The sequence below is a fragment of the Ictalurus furcatus genome, chromosome 18, assembly GCF_023375685.1.
Source record: "Ictalurus furcatus strain D&B chromosome 18, Billie_1.0, whole genome shotgun sequence".
In the NCBI taxonomy this organism is placed as follows: Eukaryota; Metazoa; Chordata; class Actinopteri; order Siluriformes; family Ictaluridae; genus Ictalurus; species Ictalurus furcatus.
Genome location: NC_071272.1, coordinates 20,586,038 through 20,605,920, shown reverse-complemented (window position 1 = coordinate 20,605,920; position 19,883 = coordinate 20,586,038). Strand labels below are relative to the sequence as shown.

The 19,883-nt window shown below is 43.2% G+C and overlaps 1 protein-coding gene across 1 annotated transcript in view; it reads right to left on the bottom strand.

The window, feature by feature from the left end:
* Positions 1-551: 551 nt before the first annotated feature.
* tnksa (tankyrase, TRF1-interacting ankyrin-related ADP-ribose polymerase a) overlaps positions 552-19,883 on the bottom strand; it is a 107,898-nt gene continuing 88,566 nt past the window's right edge. The window contains exons 15-27 of the mRNA XM_053648834.1: positions 19,141-19,306; positions 18,238-18,457; positions 16,737-16,846; positions 14,131-14,319; positions 11,063-11,300; positions 10,274-10,356; positions 7,514-7,634; positions 7,277-7,374; positions 4,979-5,053; positions 4,708-4,813; positions 3,643-3,829; positions 3,406-3,562; positions 552-1,955 (exon numbers count right to left, since the gene is read on the bottom strand). Coding sequence (XP_053504809.1) covers positions 1,869-1,955; positions 3,406-3,562; positions 3,643-3,829; positions 4,708-4,813; positions 4,979-5,053; positions 7,277-7,374; positions 7,514-7,634; positions 10,274-10,356; positions 11,063-11,300; positions 14,131-14,319; positions 16,737-16,846; positions 18,238-18,457; positions 19,141-19,306 — 1,837 coding nt within the window. The 3' untranslated portion in view covers positions 552-1,868. The remainder of the gene's footprint in view (positions 1,956-3,405; positions 3,563-3,642; positions 3,830-4,707; positions 4,814-4,978; positions 5,054-7,276; positions 7,375-7,513; positions 7,635-10,273; positions 10,357-11,062; positions 11,301-14,130; positions 14,320-16,736; positions 16,847-18,237; positions 18,458-19,140; positions 19,307-19,883) is intronic.

The following is a 19,883-nucleotide window of genomic DNA, read 5'->3' as shown; positions in this document are numbered from 1 at the left end:
ATTCTGATTAAAGTAGAATTAAACAAACAAAAAAAAACAATAGGAAATAATTAGATACGAGTGAAACATGTGAAGTGATTCAGGCTGAGAGGCGAAAAAGACGTTTGGGCCCTTTCTCACCAACATGGTGCTGGTGCCAAACAAATAATAACCCAAAACAAACAAACAAAAAACCTTCTGTACGTTTCCATAGCTGGGTTTCTCCGTTTCTTCCCAGCGCTAAAATGCCGCTGGGCTGGAACCGAGAACCGGCGATGTCCGGTTGCTTGTTGCCATGACAACACCCAGTTATTTAAATAAGACGTGAATGGTGTTTTTAAATAATTCAATCAAAATTTATATATCACAAGTATGAATCATAGCTGGCAGGAAGAAATAGCACTCTTAGCTGAAAAACTTAAATAAAAAAAAGAGTGCTCGTTAGTGTAGTTTCTTGAACGGAAACAAAAACGTGCCATCTTGCATGTGATTATTATCTAGGATAATATCTGTACTGTGTATAGATGCTGAAAGATTTGACCTTGAATGGTAAAATATCTTCTCAAACCATCCTACACGGGTTTTTTTTTTTTTTTTCCCCCATTAGGAAACTCCTACACCTGGTCATGTTACATAATAGTTCACATCTTCGAATGGTGAAAAACGTGGGCTGGTTATTTAAAAAAAAAAAAAAAAAAAAAGGCTGATTCCCTGTAGAGCACCAGTACTGTGTTGGTGGAGAAGTGGAATACCATACAATCCACTTCAAATTATTTAAAAAAAACAAAAAAACAACAACAAACAAAACAGCAACCTCAAGCCAAACAGAACTCTCCAGGGGCATGTTCACATCCAAACTGTTCTACACAACCTGTGAATGTGCATCCGTGATGCCGAAATGTCAGTAGTGTCTCCGAGGGGGGGTGGGGTGGGGGGGACCTCTGCGAGAGATTACGCTGGAATGAGACCGAAAATACAGATCGCTCAGCTGTCATCCAAAAAAAAACAAAAACAAAACAACTCAACAATGTAAAAATGTTACTGAAAGCAGACAAAGGGATCAGAGAAGAGGAAAGAAAAAGCTCCACTAATGAAGCCACTCTTCATCAGAAAACACGAGCACACACACGGGAGAGCTTTCACCGAAGCCCGCATCCGTCACAATCATTACAGGAAATGCTCGTTTCCGTAAATGCCATTTCACGGTTTCATTAGAATAAGTTAAATCCTGCCTAACAGTGCAAGTCCTTTTAAAACAATGCATTTTTAGAATCCAGATATGCTAACGGAGGAGATACGTCTGACTTTTACCTGTGCAAAGTCAAAAACAAACAAACAAAAATCCAAAGTGTTAAACATTTTGCTATTAAAGGCTCAAATTGGAAAACTGCTTGCTTTTCACACCTGTCCAACTTCCAAAAGGCTTTCGCGAGAAAGAGTCCGAGACGAGAGGCTCCACGGAACAGGATTATGGAAAGAACAAAAAAAAAACATGGCAGGTCCGTGGAGTGTTTACGATGATCCGGTCCATCGTGTAGTGTGTTAAGGTTTAAAATAATTCACAATAAAATGGTTTAAAGAAAGGACACTTGGGGGGGTAAAAAAAAAAAAAAAAAGGGAAGAGAAATGTGCACTGGATGATTTTATTAAATGAGAAAAAGCTATGGAAATTAAGTCACTTGTCTTCGATCACTTCAGCCCTCATTCAGTAAACATGTAGTGGAGGAGGGGTTTGCTTAAAAACACTACCGCTGCAGGTGTGAGCTGAGAGTCAGCGAGGCCAGGTGCGAGGGCCGGAGAACGATGGAGAGGATGAGCTGGAGGCCAGAATGTGTGTGAAGGAGTGTGGTAACAGTCTGAGCAGAGTGCCGGAGGACAGCTCTGGACACTCAAGACTTCTGCTCTGCTGCGGCTGGCGGCTGCGCCGTGCTCTCCGGCTTCATGATCTGATACGTGATGAGGTACTCCGGGTACGCCTGTACGAAAAGGGAAAAACAGTGAGTGATCCAAGCTAAGGCGTTTAGAACAGCACGTGATGATGAGTATTTTTCAGGACACCGCTGCTACGCTCTCATAAGCACGTGCTTCATTTACACTTACACTACCGGTCAAAAGTTTGTGGACACTCGACTGAAATGTTTCTCGTGAGCTTAAAGACCTTTTGACCTGAAGGTGTGTGATTAGATGTGTGAAATCGTTGTCGTGGACAAAAATATAATCGCGCCGATGTATTCGTTTCTTTCATTTACAAAAAAAAAATATATATATATTTTTAAACGGACTCGGAGCAAAATATTCGTGAACAAAATCAAAATAAAGAATGAGTGTGTCTAAACTTCTGACCGGTAGCGTACACTGATAATCGACTGCCCTAATACACATCATAACACACATCACGTCATCATACTGCAGTGGATCCGGTCATGCTGCCTCATAGATATGTTGGGACGACTTTGCTAACATTGGCTCGTGTTAGTCAGTTAGCTGATACAGAGCTGTTGAAACACCCTGGGATACATGAACCACACGGACATGAACAGCTAGGCTTCTGTGCTCTTAAATACTTTCAGCGAGAACGGCTGCGTAACATTAATACTGGCGGCACATCTAAAATAAGAATAATAATAATAATAATAATAATCATAACAATAACAACAACAACAACAACAATAATAATAATGATGATTCTGATTATTATTATTATTATCATTATTACCACCACCATCTTTCTGCTCCAGCTCCATTTGCATTCTGTCTGCTCCCCCTTGTGGCAACTGGGCCCTCTATTCAGCAGTGTAGTTTCCCTGTTGTACCTTCTGAGAACACTGGGCCCAGTCAGTCATTAGTCACCATGGCAACAATCTCTGGAATTCTATTCCTGTAACCCTGAGAGCTATTAGATCCCATTTCCACCTGGCCGTTTTAATGCATCCTGTTTCAGCAGATTGAATCCTGATAAGATTTTAACCACGTGCATTTACACTCGTAGGGAAAAAAACGTCTCCTGTTTAAAAACGAAAAAAGGCTTAAACAACTTCCTGTGGCGTGTGTGAGCCCCCTTTTATTTCCAGTCTTCTACGCAACGTGCTTGGTACAGGCCGTGTATATATTTTTTTTAAATTAGCGGTATTATTGTTATTACTGCTAGCATTAATGATCATTTTCCTTCTATACAAGCCCTCATTTTAAATCTAGAACGAAGCGTAGTATTCCACTTGTACCACAGTGATATGTCAACACTAAACATTAAAGACAGACATGTGATGTGTTATTCTGAGTCACATGGGTGGTCTGAAATGCTGATTTGTGGTTCAAACTAATAAAAAAAAAAACCCACACAAACACGAGAAGTTAATATGAGGAGCCTCATCGCAATTGATGAATGATCTGGAGACAGGGACTTCCACCAAAAGAGTGAACTCTGACCTGCTCGCCTCTGTAGATGACGTACTCGGCGTAGGCCAGGCCGTTGACGCTGGGCCGCCCGATGACTGAGTGGTGCCCCGGAGGAGCATGGGCCATTTTCATGGCGCTGAACTGCAGGAAGGATTTGCCCAGGGTCACGCGACAGAACAGCATCTGCCTGCACAACGTGATAATGATGAGTCTACAGCGCCAGCCGCTGGTTATTTAAACACGCTGCTATAGTGAGAGCTGCTGTACCTGTGGCAGACGTAGCAGGAGCGGTCTTTGTGTGTGGGGCAGCCGGTGCCGCCGCCGATGCCGTACACATATTGGTTGCTCTTAGATGAATTCTCAGCAAAGTAGATCCCCGCTCCGAACATTCCCCCGATGTAGGCGTGTCTCTCGTCGAAACCTTTATGGATGATGGCGTTAATGAAGGGAGAGCCTGCGCAGGGAGAAGAAAAAACACGAGTTTTAGCACATGGCTGATGTTAAATCACTCCTCTTCCTAAATTCCGTCTGGCTGAAGACGTATTGCTTTTATAACCAGCAGTTATAACTGCTATAATATAGTATTGTTTCTACTTGAACAACTGCTATAATGTAAGTGATAACCTGTCTCATGGACATTTCACAGCATTAAACATAACCGCAAACGGATAAAAAGTATGACGTTCTGGTCTTTAATAAATAAAATTGTTTGCAAACTCCTGTGTTTTAAGAGGAACAAATCACTTGTGTTGTGCTGTTATAGGGAAGGAATCAACTGTGGTCACTACATCAGTGTCGGTGTCCTAGAACAGGACAAGTGGTTTATCCGTTATTTATTGTCGGTCCGGCCTTTAAAACGACTTCACTGCCCCCTACTGGTGAAATGTAAGGTTGCCTTAAAGCATCAGCTAGACGATACTGTAAGGAGGAGGGCAGAGATGGACCTAAGATGGAGGGTTTTGTTAGAAGCTTCACAATGTGTCAAAGCATAAAATACACAAGTCTGAGATCCAACCATGTGATCAGTGGTGATGTGTTGTATCACCACGCACAGCTGTGTTGTTAGGATTAGCTGTGAGATGCATGGATTGCACAAAAGCACTCCAGTTGGCAATTTACTATTTAAAAAATAAATAAATAGGTAGTGTAAACGCAGCTTTAAAGAGCCGCAGACCAAACGAGTACAGTCCAGTGTGACCGCCACTTTATGCTCCAGAAAATTACCGGACTCCACTACCTAGTTCTAAATATATAATTAAAAAAACAACCAAAAAAACAACCCCCAGCTAAAACATGTTTGTGTTAGCTTGGTATTAGTAACAGAAGTCATACCGTGGAATAGCATGCGCTCGTTGTGGTGGTTGTGATTTTCGTCAGCGATCTCTTTCTGTCTGTGTGCGTATCTCTCTCTCAGCTTCTTATTCACCACTTTCTGGATCTGCACGTGCCCACACACACACACGCAAAAACACACACACACACACACAGAGCCTTATTTATCCCCACCAGCAATGCCTCTATAACAAATGCAGCAATTAAACATTTATCACTTTAATGAGTGCGTGTTCATTTTCTACAAGCTCCATGTTTAGCGCTCGCTTACCTTCAGGATGTTGTATCTGCTGAAGACTCCGCCGGCGTTTCCTCCATCCCTGTGCTCTCTGATCGTGCTCTGAAGCTAAACCACACACACACGAAAAAACACGACTATGACTCTTTGCTCTACAGCTCGTATTTTAGAGGACTTTTCTACAGCATAAGCTATCAAATCTCAGTACGTTTTGGACAATATTTTCACAAATCACTTGTCTAAAGGTAGAAACTGGAGTGCATGTATATACTGGGATTTTTGGTAACCTTTGGGGGCGGGGGTGGGTGTAGCTGCCAACGGTCTGTTTTGGTTAACGTTAGTGAACTGTTTTAGTACTATTGCAGACAATATAAAAGCTTACATGCAAATCCCCTGTCAATACACACACTCCAGTTTCTATCAGACAGACCTGACTGTGCTGTTTGAACACCATTTTAAATCACTTTTTATTAAACTTTTTTTTCTTTGCATCCCTAATAAATATACACAGATGAGTCATAACATTAAAACCTCTGGCAGGCGAAGTGAATAACATTAATTATCTCGTTACGATGGCAGGCTGGGATATATTAAGCGGCGAGTGAACAGTCGGTTCTCGAAGTTGATGTGTGGGAAGCGGGAAAAATGGGTAAGCGTAAGGATCTATACTTTGACGAGGAACAAATTGTGATAACTAGATGACTGGGTCAGAGCGTCATCAAAAGGGCAAGTCTTGTGGGGTGGCTAGCCCGTCTGGTCCGATCCCACAGGAGAGCTACCGTAGCACAGATTGGTGAAAAAGCTAATGCTGGCTATGACAGAAAGGTGTCGGCGTATTGGACTGTGTAGCTCTAGGCCGGTCAGAGTGAAAGCGCCTACAATTGGAACGTGAGCATCAGAACTGGACCGTGGAGCAATGAAAGAAGGTGGCCTGGTCTGATGAATCATGTTTTCTGTTACATCATGTGGAGGCGGGGTGCGTGCGCATCAAGTACCTGGAGAAGAGACGGCACCAGGATGCACTATGGGAAGGAGGCGAGCAGGTGGAGGCAGTGTGATGCTCTGGGCAATGTTCTGCTGGGAAACCTTGGTTCTTAGCATTCATGTGGATGTTACTTTGACACGCACGACCTACCTAAACACTGTTGCAGACCAAGTACACCCCTTCATCGCAACGGTATTCCTTAACGGCAGTGGCCTCTTTCAGCAGAGCCCTGCGACACTGCAAAAACGGTTCAGGAACGGTTTGAGGAACATGACAAGAGTTCAAGGTGTTGACTCGGCCTCCAATTTCCTCAGATCTCAATCCGATCTAGCATCGGAGGGATGTGCCGGACAAACAAGTAGAATCCATAGAGGCTCCACCTCGCAACGTACAGGACTTACCAGATACCACAGCACGCCTTCAGAGGTCTTGTGGAGTTCGTGCCTCGACGGGTCAGAGCTGTTTTGGTGGCAAGAGGAGGACCAACACCATATTAGGCAGGTGGTTTTAATGTTATGGCTGATCGATGTATTCAACTGGTGTTAAATATATACCTGTCTAATCTGAATGATAATAGGTTTTATTTTACTTGAACAAACTCACAAAAAAAAAAAATCCATTTATTATAACATCAGCACATCTTTCAAGCTGGAAAACTCGATCATTCCAGATTCACATTTTCACCGGGAGGAAATAATAATAATATAAAAAAAAAAAAATAATAATAATAAAAATAATAATTTTTTTGGTGTATTTATGAACGATAACTTACAGCAGTATACTCTAAAATGCAGAGCTCCGATGCATAAACGTCACATCGGCAAACGAGAACCAATGGTACTTGAAGGTTAGGTTCTGGATCATTTTCCACCAATGGGACAGACGAGATGTGAGCCAAAGATGTGAGCCATAGATGTGTAATGATGGAGAAAGCTACAGCTTGAAAGCTAAGGAACTCCCAATTATTGCATCATGTCGTTACTCAATGCAAACTTTGATCAATGTAAAGGCTACAATAATATAACATTGTGAATTTTGCAGTAATGAGCCCTCAGAATACAACAGAACATGACCAAATACAGTATTAAACGCGAGTTAAGGCCAGCATTTCCTATTAAAATCTCTCGAAATTCACTCGTTGCTGGAAATGTGATGAAATAAAAATATCATTTCTGTTCACTGTGATGCCTTTTTTTTTTTTTTTTTTTAAACTAGACAGCACCAACACACAAAAACAAAACAGCGCCAAGACAACACGAATTGTTTGCATTTTGTTTGTTTTTTTTACTTCCTGTACCTTATGTAGTGGAAAAACTCTGCAAAGGAGGTTAGGAATCATGACTCACCTCCTCTTCCACAGACTGAAACTCTTTATCGTCAGGTGCCAGGTCGATCAGGACTGTGCCCTGACTCGCACAGTGGAATGTCAGGTATGGGTTGGCACCTGTTTTTAATTTCATGTCAAACATGCAGATTTCAAATCAGGTGATTAAATAAAATAATAAGTACTCGATTAGCCATGCTTATTACTAGAAAATAATAAAAAAAAGCAAGCCAAGGTTAAATGACTACGGTGTTCTGACCTTGCTGACCGCCCAGCAGTCTCTCGATGCCTTTGATAAGCTTGTGGCGGTGACCGTACGCGTTGATGCCGATCTCCTTCAGCTCCTCGTGGCCCATATCAGCCAACACGTCCAGAGTGATCTACGAGACGAAGCGACAGTCGATCAGACGCAGAAATCCGACCGCTCGACACGCTATTACGCCGAACATCCTGCTCAGAATTATACACGCAATAACATGGCAGGGTGGGGATTAAACGGTGTGATGCAGAAGACACCCTTATCGCAGATTCCTCTCGTCATCTATATGAAAATCCCTCCCACACACCCAGATGAAGATCTATTATTAACGGATGCAGCGGGGAGAAGCAGAGCGAGATGAAAGCCCGTAGAGGAGAGAGATGCTAAGCCCGAGCGAGATAAGGCAGCAGCCTGCCACTAATGTGGCACTCGTCCGGATTTGATCATTTCTTCCTTTATTCAGACCGCATGATCAACCATCCGCTCTCTCTCATACACCGGCGAATTCAGTAAATCACGGCTATGATAGGCCTGTATCCAAGCCAACAGCGGTGTTACTCATTCTCTCGTCAACAGGAGCATGCTGCACACCGAGACGCTCATGTGGACGCGATGGCATAAAAATATGTATACACAGTGCCCTCCACTAATATTGGCACACTTGGTAAATATGAGTAAACAAGAAGGCTGTGAAAAATTGTCTATATTGTTTAACCTTTTGTTTAAAAAATGAAAACAATTGCAAACACAACACAGGTTTATCCAAACAAAAATATCTTCGTTAAATATAGGTGTGCTACAATTATTGGCACCCCGATGAATTCGTATGAGAAAGTACATTTGAAGTATGTTCCCACTGATATTTTATTTTTTTGTTTTTTTAGTACACCTGGGTGACTAGGAACAGGAAATTGTTCAACCATGACTTCCTGCTTCACAGGGGTATAAATATGAGGTAACACATAGGCCAAATTTCCATAGTCATTCATAACAATGGGTAAGACGAAGGAATACAACTGATGTGCGGCAAAAGGTTGTTGGGTTTCACAAAATGGGAAGCGGCTATAAGAAAATAGCACAAGCATAGAAAATGCCCATTTCCACCATCAGGGCGATAATTAAGATGTTCCAGTCAAGTGGAAATGTTAAGAATGAACCTGGAATTGGACGCGTGTCTATATCGTCTCAACGCACTGTGAAGAGGACGTTTCGAGTGGCCAAAAAATCTGCAAGGATCACAGCTGGAGAATTGCAGATGTTTTGGGGTCTTGGGGTCAGAAAGTCTCCAAAACTACAATCCGAAGTCTCCGACGTCACCACAAGTTGTTTGGAAGGGTTTCAAGAAAAAAGCCTCTACTCTCATCCAAAAACAAACTCGAGCGTCTTCAGTTTGCGAGACACTACTGGAACTTCAAATGGGGTCGGGTTCTACGGTCAGATGAAACCAAAATAGAGCTTTTTGGGAATAAGCACCAGAGGTGGTTTTGGTGCACACAGAGAGGTAGCCGTATGGAAAAGTACCTCATGCCCACGGATAAATATGGTGGTGGCTCTTTAATGTTTTGGGGCTGTTTTACTGCCAGAGGACCTGGACATGTTGTTAGGACATGGCATCATGGACTCTGACTGCCTCTGCCAGAAAGCTTAAAATGGGCCGTGTTTGGACAACGATCCAAAACATACATCAAAATCAACACAAATGGTTTACTGACCCCAAAATCAAGGTCCTGCCATGGCCATCCCAGTCCCCTGACCTGAACCCCATAGAAAACCTGTGGGGTGAACTGAAGAGGCGAGTCCACCAGCGTGGACCTCGAAATGTGAAGGATCTGGAGAGATTCTGTATGGAGGAAGGGTCTCAGATCCCTTGCTATGTATTCTCCAACCTCATCAGGCATTATAGGAGAAGACTCAGAGCTGTTATCTTGGCAAAGTGGGGTAGCACAAAGTATTGACTAAAATGGTGCCAATAATTGTTGCACACCTATATTTAACAATTAAATAAATAAATAAATAAATAAATTTTTTTTTTTGGATAAACCTGTGTTTTGTTTGCAATTGTTTGATATCCATGAGTGCAACATTTTTGTGAATTTGTTGAACAAAAGATCAAACGGTTAAACAATAAAGACAATTTTTCACAGCTTGCTTTGCTCATATTTACCAAGGGTGCCAATATTAGTGGAGGACACTGTATATATTCTTATTATTTTTATTACTACCACTTAGTATTATTACTACTAGAACAACAACAGTAAGAATAATTTAGTATTATTTAATGATGACTATTTTTTTTAAATATAATTTGTTTACATCTGTACATCCTATCTTATATACACAATTTTATAAAATGGTAAAATAAAGAAATAATAAAAAAAAAAGCAATACATATAAACAGAACACGAAAAAGAAAGAGGAGCAGGAAGTGAAGTGAGCCACACAATCATGGCTGCTTCCTGCTCACGTGGCGCTGCAGGAGCCTGTTCCCCTTCATCTATGTGTAAATGAGCGGCCAGCGAGACCCGGAGCGTGATTAACTCGGAGCCGAGGACCTTCAGCCCTCCACCCGTCATGACGCCGAGCATCGCGGAGGGACCAATCAAGCAGAGCAATGAAACGCTGCTCTACTGCAGCGAGAACGGATGGAAATGACAGAGCGGGGGTGCTGAAACATGATGACAGCAAGCCGAATCACGCCGTTACATTTGCATAGCTTTGAAAACCATGTTTAGATCTTGGTAGCGAGTTGTGACCTCTCACCTGCTCCCTCTCGAAAATGTCCCGCAGATGCTCGAGGCCCAAACTCTTCAGGAACTGGCTGATGTTCATATCCAGAATGGTAACTAGAAAACAGAAAGAGATATTTATTATAAACATTAATCATTATCAGTTACTACTCTATTATCCTCTGCTATCTTTCACTCTCCACGCCGTCACTCACTCTCCACGCCATCACCCACTCTCCATACAATCATTCACTCCCTACGCCATCATTCACTCCCTACGCCATCATTCATGCACTATGCCATCATTCATGCACTACGCCATCATTCATGCACTACGCCATCATTCATGCACTACGCCATCATTCACTCTCTACATTAACTTTCATTTGCTATGTCACTTAGACTTGAAGAAATGGCGCAAGAATTAATGCACAGTTTTGTTAAAAGCTGTGTGGGAGGGACGAGTGACATCAGCTACATTATTGGTCACGGTGAAACTTAACGTGTGCTTTACGCAAGTTTAGCCCCACCCACATCATTTGGGAACGTCAAGAGTTATTCAGACTTTGTACTGTAGATTGTATATTATAATTGTAATAGGAAAAACTCTCTATAAACATAATGAAATCCCTGTGCACTAGAAACGGAGCCAAAACGTAAGTTTTTCATCCGTTTGATTTTTAATCTGCAATGAGCCCTGATTATCCGATGGATTACTGCAGACGGTCATTCGGACTGTGGATACATCGTGACCAAATCACGATGAAGACACACTGACGTGAATAACGGGTGTAAACAGGCTGTGTTAAATGCACTCTCTCACTCTCTCCCTCCTTCCTCTCAGTCCCTGTGGCTCCGTCTGCAGGCCCTGATGCTCCGGACGCTGAGAGCTCAGCCAATGGACCGGCCAGGTTATCGATGCTGCTGGCGGCTGACAGGCAGGACGGAGTGGAGGCGGGCGAGATCACGGTGGCGCTCACCACCGTGGCCTGAGGCTTAAAGCAGCTGGGTAGGGCATCAGGAGGCATGGCGTCAATCAGCAAAGCCCGTATATCGTCAGCCTAGAGGACACAGAGGAGACGCTGGAGTTAAACACTCACATTATTGAACCTATCTCTAAAAAGCAGGACAGTACATCGTCACCGTATAGCACAGCACTGTTTAATTCTGGATCCTGATTGGTCAGAAGGTGTTGATTCATTTTCTATAACACCACCTCTGACGATAGTCCAGCTGCAAATCACAGGTTTATTAATGCGCTCATTCCAATAAATCCCCGCTTCTAATATAACAGCTCACTGGGACACGTGTGTTTAACGACGTTTAATTGTATTCGAGGAGATGTGTAACATTTATGGAAGGAGTCTCCAGCTTTGTAACAGTCAGAGGCGAAGCTGTAATGGATGTAAAGTATGACGCGTCGTAAATAAACATTTTTAATTGTTTGCAAATTGCTGCGGTATAAACAGGATCAAACGTTTGGGGATGTGCTGTTGTTTATTTATTTATTTAGTTAGTTAGTTAGTTTTAACACCATGTCAGCAACCAGGCTATTCACATGGCAAACAAAAAGGTCCATCAATAAATATTTACATTATTAAATATGACGCTTAAATTTATACAAAATAAAAACTGTAAAATCTCTTCAGAGCGTACTTCGTTTAAACTAATCTCGGAATAAAGGAGTCGTCTGATAATAATGAGTCTTTATTGATCTCACATACATTACAGCACAGTGAAATTCTTTTCTTCGCATACCCCAGCATGTCAGGAAGTTGGGGTCAGAGTGCAGGGTCGGCCATGATACAGCGCCCCCTGGAGTAGAGAGGGTTAAGAGCCTTGCTCAAGGGCCCAACAGTGTGAGCTTGGCAGTGCTGGGACTTGAACCCCCGACCTTCCGATCAGTAACCCCGAGCCTTAACTAATACAGGTTTGGCAAGGTGTACATACGAGGGGAACTTCACCAGTCAGTACAAACGTACACATTAGACTTGAATGGCCCAGTCGGCATCTGGTAAACACTATTTAGTCATGCCTAGATTTTAAATTTTGGGAGTAATTTCTTTGCATCCTGGGGTTTATTTCATATAATTTATTATTGCTGTTGTACTCAATCCATTCTGACTGCCGTGCGTGCTGTTATAGGGGAAAAACAGGTAAAATAATCGACCACGGGTGTTAACAGTAACTCCATCACACCATGATGTTGATTATTTTCCTATAACATCATGGAGTGTTTTATTCCTTAGATATAATTACATTCTAATACATTCTTAATCATCATCAGTACAATTGAGGGCATTTTAAATGACTAGAAAATAGTGATTTATCTTGGTGATTCAAGATAAAGAAAGCTAATCGGCTCTGTTTTTTTTTTTTTTTTTTTTTTTTTTAAATCAGGTTGTGTTTGATGCACAGTCCTAAATAAAGATCATACATAAAGAAAAGTCATACATAAAGATGAACAATTTGACTCGTTATTTGAAAATTTACAGCAGTGTGTTATGTTACAGGAACGCAAAAAGCACGTGTTTGTATTACGCAAACACATCTCTCACAAACCTTCACTGGCATAAATGAGACAGATGGTATTTGCTGTGTTCTGGGAGAATATATATTATATATATATATATATATAAAAAATAAAAATAAGAAACAAATAAGATGACAAATTAATCTATGGGGAAGTGTGTTTAACTCTAATAATGAAAGGTCAGTGTGTATAGGAGCATGTGATATACTAACACCTGCAGTCGTTCTCAAACGGATACGAGGGGGGCAGGTGGTTTTAAAGTACTCTGTGTGACAAGATAAATGTCCCGAAACTATCCAGGGATTAAGTACCATCTGCCCCGGCGGCCTGGATGCATTTTTTAAAAACAATCCGACCTCATGTTTATTTAAAACACATTCTGAAAGTTTGTTAGAAATACAAATCTGCTTTGATGATGTACTGAATACAGAAACATCTGTTAACTAGCTAATGTTTCGAATTTACCGCCAATATTTGTTTTTAAAAGTGAGATTTCTCAATTTTTTTTTTTTTTTCCCCCCCCTGGAATTTTATTCTGTACAATTTGAGGTAGGAGAACTACCTCGTATTTGGTAAAAGTGACATCAAGGCTACCAAAGAACCATCAGAAATAGCTTTTACCCCAATCACAGAAACTAAATAAGGAGAATAATGAGTCTTTATTGGTCACGTATACATTAGAGCACAGTGAAATTGTTTTCTTCGCATACCCCAGCACGTCAGGAAGCTGGGGTCGGAGCACGGGGTCAGCCATGATACGGCGCCCCCTGGAGCAGAGAGGGTTAAGGGCCTTGCTCAAGGGCCCAACAGTGGCAGCTTGGCAGTGCTGGAGCTTGAACCCCCGACCTTCCGATCAGTAACCTCAAGCCTTAACCGCCAAGCCACCCCTGCCCTAAAGTGACTTCCTTCCTGGTCACGGCAGCTTCTTTGTGCTTTAGTGTGAGCAAAATTGTATCTACTGAATAGTTTTTACGTAAGGAATAACACACAATGGGCCATGCTGTTACACAAATAGTCCAGTCAGTATTTGCCAGCGATTTTTGCTAATAATTACAATTTCTGATTTATTAATGAAACGTGCAGCACATTGTTTTAACCGCTTATAAATACATTTATAATTACTTACCTATAATAGACTTTTCTGACTGTTAAAGCGTGGACACTGGAGACTCCATTTATAAATGCTACATAAACTGTGAATATGAGTTTCTCCTCTGTTAAATAACAGTTTAAAAAAAAATATTAAATCAGCTCATCATCATGTGTTAGGTCATACTATGTACAGCGTCTGCCATACAAGCCCTTGCGTATGAGCTGAAGTCCCTGTGAATGAAACGCTTATATAAGCAAGTGATTACCGTGGCGAGGTCGAGTGGTGTCTGGCCCTCCTGGTTTTTCATGGTGGGGTCGGCTCCGTGCGCCAGCAGCAGGGCACACAGCTGGGTGCGTCCCTTCTGCGCAGCCTCGTGGAGAGGAGTGAATGCCCACTTATCCGTGGCATTCACACACGTGTTGTACTTGATCAGCAGAGCCGCAATATCCACGTGCTGAGGAGAAAACAAGCGGCTGCGTTACAACAAAGCCACGGCTTTTTATCGGTGCAAACCGGGCAACTTCACACACGTAAACAGAGGTCGTATATGACATTTTTTCTCCCAGTTTCAAACATCAAACAGTAATTACTGGTAGGAAATAATAGTGTGACTGGGGAACTTAAGAAACCTCTGAATTATTAAGAAAACCTCAACTCAAAACGCATAAATTAATGGTTGTCTGTCACTTGCTAGAGTGAACACTGCTGGATAACAGTCTGGACTCCATCAGCGTGGAACAAAGGAAGGCCCAGTGAGGATCAGCTAGAGATACCCACCAGCCCTCCATCAGGCCTTCTACAGGCATTCGAGAGCCTCTGGGTGGCCTGTCGGACCCGCCCCGGGACTCCTGCTGACTCTTATATAATCAGCAAGCTGTTGCCTAGTCAGCCTAATCACAGCTCTGGTGTCCTCACCAGAAACACACTACACGAACGGTGTGAAAGGAATTACTTGGCCAAAAAACAAAATCGGTGCCTAGACACATCTGGGGTTTGATCTTTAGTTTCGCACTGCAGCAAGTTTAGGACACTTCTTTTTTGGACGGGATTATTATTTATCATTTTTTAAGGACTGAATCGTCTGGGAAATGCTGCCTGAATGCCACGGAGAGACGAGCTCCACAGACAAACATTTAGGCACACTGTAATGTTTCGGTCCACCACTCGTCAGCGTCACGTTACCCAGCAAGCCAAAGTGTTCCCACATACCGGACCTTATAGATTTGGGGGAATCTTCCAGCCTCTGGCATTTTTCACAAGCTAATATGCTAGGTGTGCATGTTTCATAAATCCCTGTAGCTTATCCTGACGATCAGTTCAGAGGAGGGAGTGTGGGCTGGATTAAGTTTAAAAGAGGTGCTTCTTACACCTCACATAAGATATGTGGTATTTTATGAAGAACAGTATTAAGATGTATTATGCGTTCAGTTTGAATGTATTGTTCTTGCATTGTATTGAACCTCGCTTCAATGCCTCATCATTACACCGCTGTGTGGCAGCCATCTTGGACAACTCTGACCACGTTGGCGTCGCGGTGCCCCACCCCTCTAGGCCACACCTCTCAAAGTCCGATGGTAGGAATAGGAGAATTCATTTTGGTTCGCAAACAAGTAAGTCGTGTAACTAAATACTTCAATCTTTTTTTTCTTCTTCTAATTTTCCCCCAAAAAGATATTTAACAAGTTCAAACCTGATAATTCCACCACGTCGGTCTTTCTGTCATATCCATGAGAGGCATGGGCCTAGGGGCCATTTTAGAAGACAGCTGTCCTTATGGAGCGTGAGTGAAATACAGAAGGACTGACATGTTTGAAGAATCTGTTGTGATGAGGCGTGTTACAGATTATCGCACAAACAGTGTGGACCCGATCGGCTTCACGAAAACAGTGAAAGACTGAGTAGGAGTCAGCTAGAGCCTACTACACACGGGCTCTTCTTTAAATTTATATTCTCTGTTAAATGGCTTGGGAGACGTAGTTTGCTACCGTATGTTGATGCATTTCCTTTGGAAATGATGTCAGAGTGATGGCCAAAAAAAAAAAAAAAAAAAAATCCCCAAAACCAGTGGCTCAGTGGTTAGCATGTCTGCCGCGCACCTCCGAGGTTGGAGGTTTGAATCCCGCCTCCGCCCTGTGTTCCGATCGGCATCTCTAAATAGTGTGCGAGTGTGTATGTGATTATGCCCTGTGATAAGTCGGGACCCCTTCCGGGGTGTCCCCAGCCTTGTGCTCAGAGTTCCCCGGGATAAGCTCCAGGCTCCCTCTCTGACCCTGTGTAGGATAAGCGGTATGGATGGACACCATCACACTGGTGTCCGGACAAGTACAAAAAGCACCAGTCCTCCTGCAGCCAATCAGTGTGCAGCAGGAAAGGATCCAGCTCTGAGCGTGCTGTGTAGCTGTAACGTTATCACGTACCATAAACATCTCACACACAGACGTGTTTTGGAAGACTGTAACGTCGATCTCTTGTTTAGAGCTTGGCACGGTCATCTGGCCTGGACTGTCCCTAGCTACAGGGTATCATCTCACACTCAGCTCTGTTCCTGAACAAATCATGCACCAGATTGTTGCATTAAAAGTGCATGAGCCGGGACGCTCCTGGCAGGCCGTAAAGACTCCACACGCATCAGCGCACAGCTATGAGCAGAACAGTCAGTAGCTAGCGGCATGAACGGAAACTCTAAAGCTTGTGAGCACATTCTGTGTGTGTGTGTGTGTGTGTACAGATTATTCACATCTACATCTGTTTTCCTAGTAGCCACGTGTTGTCAATGTTGTCTGTTCGTTCTGCACTTCCCAGCCAGGAGGAGGAGCTAATCTGATAGCAGGAACTGCGTGTTTAACAGCCGTGTTTGATTTGTACACTCACTCCGTATGAGGCTGCGTTGTGGAGGGGAATGAGGCCGCCTTTGTCCTGCGCGTTCACGTCTGCGCCGTGCTCCAGAAGATACTCCGCTACCTCCAGGTTATTATAACCCGCTGCGGAAATAAAACATTTATACACATGATCAGAACGCACTGGATTCAAGTCACGCCGTATATTTGCTGGGGGGGAGAGAGAGAGAGATCGCCGGACCCGTACTAATGAACACCATCGTTACACGACACAGCTTGATGTTTATGCAACTGCGCGCACGCACACACACAGCTAATCACACAGCCCCTTCTTTCATTGAAATGTTTCCCCACTCTGGTCTGTTCCCTTTCCCTTCCACACATTATACAGAGATGAGGTTATTTAGGGTTCACTGTCTTATTACGGAGAACGCTTTCGCTCGTAATTTTTTTTTTTTTCTTCCCCCCATTAACTAGTTTCCTATTTAAAGACAACAAGCTAAGCCTTTTAACGTGGCATGAATGCAGACTAACACATGCAAGGACAGGTGAGGTGAAAGAAACTCACTTTTAAAGCAAAATGCATTAAGACATTCCAATCATTTTTCAGTTGTAAGGCCGTGGAAAAATATATTTATTTCCTTGCTGAACTTCCTCCCACGCCGCCCTGCACTTGCTCCGACGCCGCCCTGAACTTGCTCCGACGCCGCCCTGCACCTCCACCCACGCCCCCTGCACTTCCTCCGACCCTGCACTGCACTTCCTCCGATGTTGTCCTGTACTTTCCTTTAAAATATTTTGGTTTGTTTCATGCGAGCACCCTGCATAATCATTTCCTCACACTCCCGCACTCCGGACTGAATGTGGGTGATCATGTGAAGGATATGCAGTAAAAGCTTTTAAGAAATTTAACGCGAGTTGGTGAATTATTGGACTGAGGTGAGCACTGACCTGAACTAAAGCAAAATGATTTTTTTGGGGGGTGGGGGGGTGGGTACACCAAACAAACGATAATAAATAAAAGGTACAAAGCAAAAACAAAGCAAAATTTAGCTGATCCACTGGATTTAGAGAAAATGGGAAATTTGTGGGGATTATTGGGTTCTGTTGCTTTTTTTTCCCCCTGTTCCTTTAAAGCCACTGACACGGATCTAGCCAATGCCTGTGGGAATGGATATAATATATGATCTAAAGTCTACAATTTGTTATCTAGTGTTCAGAAAAAGAAAGACAAAGTGACCCTGGAGGTAGGAGACCTGCTCAGAACTGAATTCAGGATAAAAGCCCAATTTTAATTGGACATGTCCCCTCTGCCTGTTTTATCTAGCCACACCACGAGGGAGAGATGATGAGAATGGCATGATTCTGAGGCGACTGCTTGTTTTATGGTTAACAGTGCACCTGGCGGCGTTTAGACAGCGACTGCTGTGGGATTATGGGACGTGGTTTAATAATAAACAGCGCTGCTATTTACGGTGACGTTGTGCGTCAGACAGAAACGCTGTTTTTCAGAAAGTGTGCAGGCTGTCCGTTACCTGCCAGGTGTAGCGGGGTAGAGTTGCGCCCCTGCGTGTCTCTGCAGTTGATGTTCTCGGGGCTGCAGAGTTTCTGCACGCGAGCCAAGCAGCCTTTCTTCGCGGCGTCCAGAAGTGCAGCGTCTCCTCTCAGCAGGTCCTGGATATCCGTGTCCCCTTCTTTCACCATGTCTAGGGGTGTGTTTCCGTCACGGTTTTTCTTCGTCGGGTCGGCGCCGTGCTGAAAAGCATAACGAGCCTTTGACTTAGAAAAAAAAAAAAAATCATAATAATAACATTAAGAACATTCAGAGTTCCTTCTGAAGAGAAGCACGGTGAAGCTAACGAGAAGGCGGAAAAGCTAAACGAATAAACGTACAATTATAAACCGCAGCCCAACACAAAAACGTGAACCGTGTCACAAGCTCTGGACGTGCCGGACACGGAACGCTTTCACGTCAAAGATTGAAGCGTACACGGGGGGGGGGGAGCACAGGATTATGAGCTCTGAACAGGTTAACGCTTTTCCGAATGCTCTGCGTGTTACGATGCGAACAGGCCACCGGGAGCTCTCGTTTTAATAAATATCAAAACATCAATATCGGCTCCTTTTAAAATGCGCTGGCCTCTACGGGTCGGAAGCCGTAAAAAGAAAAAAAAAAAAGGGGCTACGGCGAGGGGATGAAAGCGGGAAAGCAATAAAAGTGGGTTCATCGCTAATAAACCCTGAGCTGAGCGATCCGGGAAGCTTTTCACGCAAAGGTCAAAAGGTCGGGGCTGTGTCCGAGTGTTCCGTAAAAAGATTGCGTTTCAATTAAACAGACAGACAGGAGGAGCTGCTGAGTCACAGCTCTGAGTGTGTGTGTGTGAGAGAGAGAGAGCGAGAGAGAGAGAGAGAGAGAGAGAGAGAGAGATGCACCACACCTTCAGAAGCAGCTTGCAGATCTCGTATTTGCCCTTGGCAGCAGCTTCGTGCAGCGGCGTAAACTTCCACAGGTCGGCCACGTTCACCGACGCACCGTGTCTCACCAGCAGCTCGGCCACTTCGTAATGCCCGTACGAGCAGGCATTGTGCAACGGCACCAGACCTCTGATACACACACACACACACACCCCAAAACTTCACTATTTCAATACTATCCACATGTTAAACATCACAGATTCTATGCATGTTTGAAATTTTTTATTTAAGAGCACGTGATATGAGAGAACGACTGTTCCTAGCTGCTACATGATAACATGACAATGTATAAGTGATGAGAGGACCTCGTGTGTTTCAAGGACGTTCCAGAACCTTAACTGTAACTATAAATGGATCATTCTTTAATCAATTATACACAACCGCTCAAAAGTTTAGACACACACATTCTTTATTTTATTTTTTCCCCCCACATTTTAGAATAATAATAATAAAGTCATCAAAACTCTGGAGTAACACAAATGGAACGATGGGAATTATGTTGTGATTTTAAAAAAAAAAAAAGATCCAAAGTAAATCTAAAATTAATAATTTAGTATTTTAGCTTCTTTGAAGTAGACGCTCTTTTCGCCTAGAGTTTCCAGAAATGTATTCTGGCCGTTTTCTCGACCGATTTCTTGAGGAATTTCCCCGAGATGATTTTTAAACAGTATTAAAGGAGTTCCCACCGACGCCGGACGCTTATCGG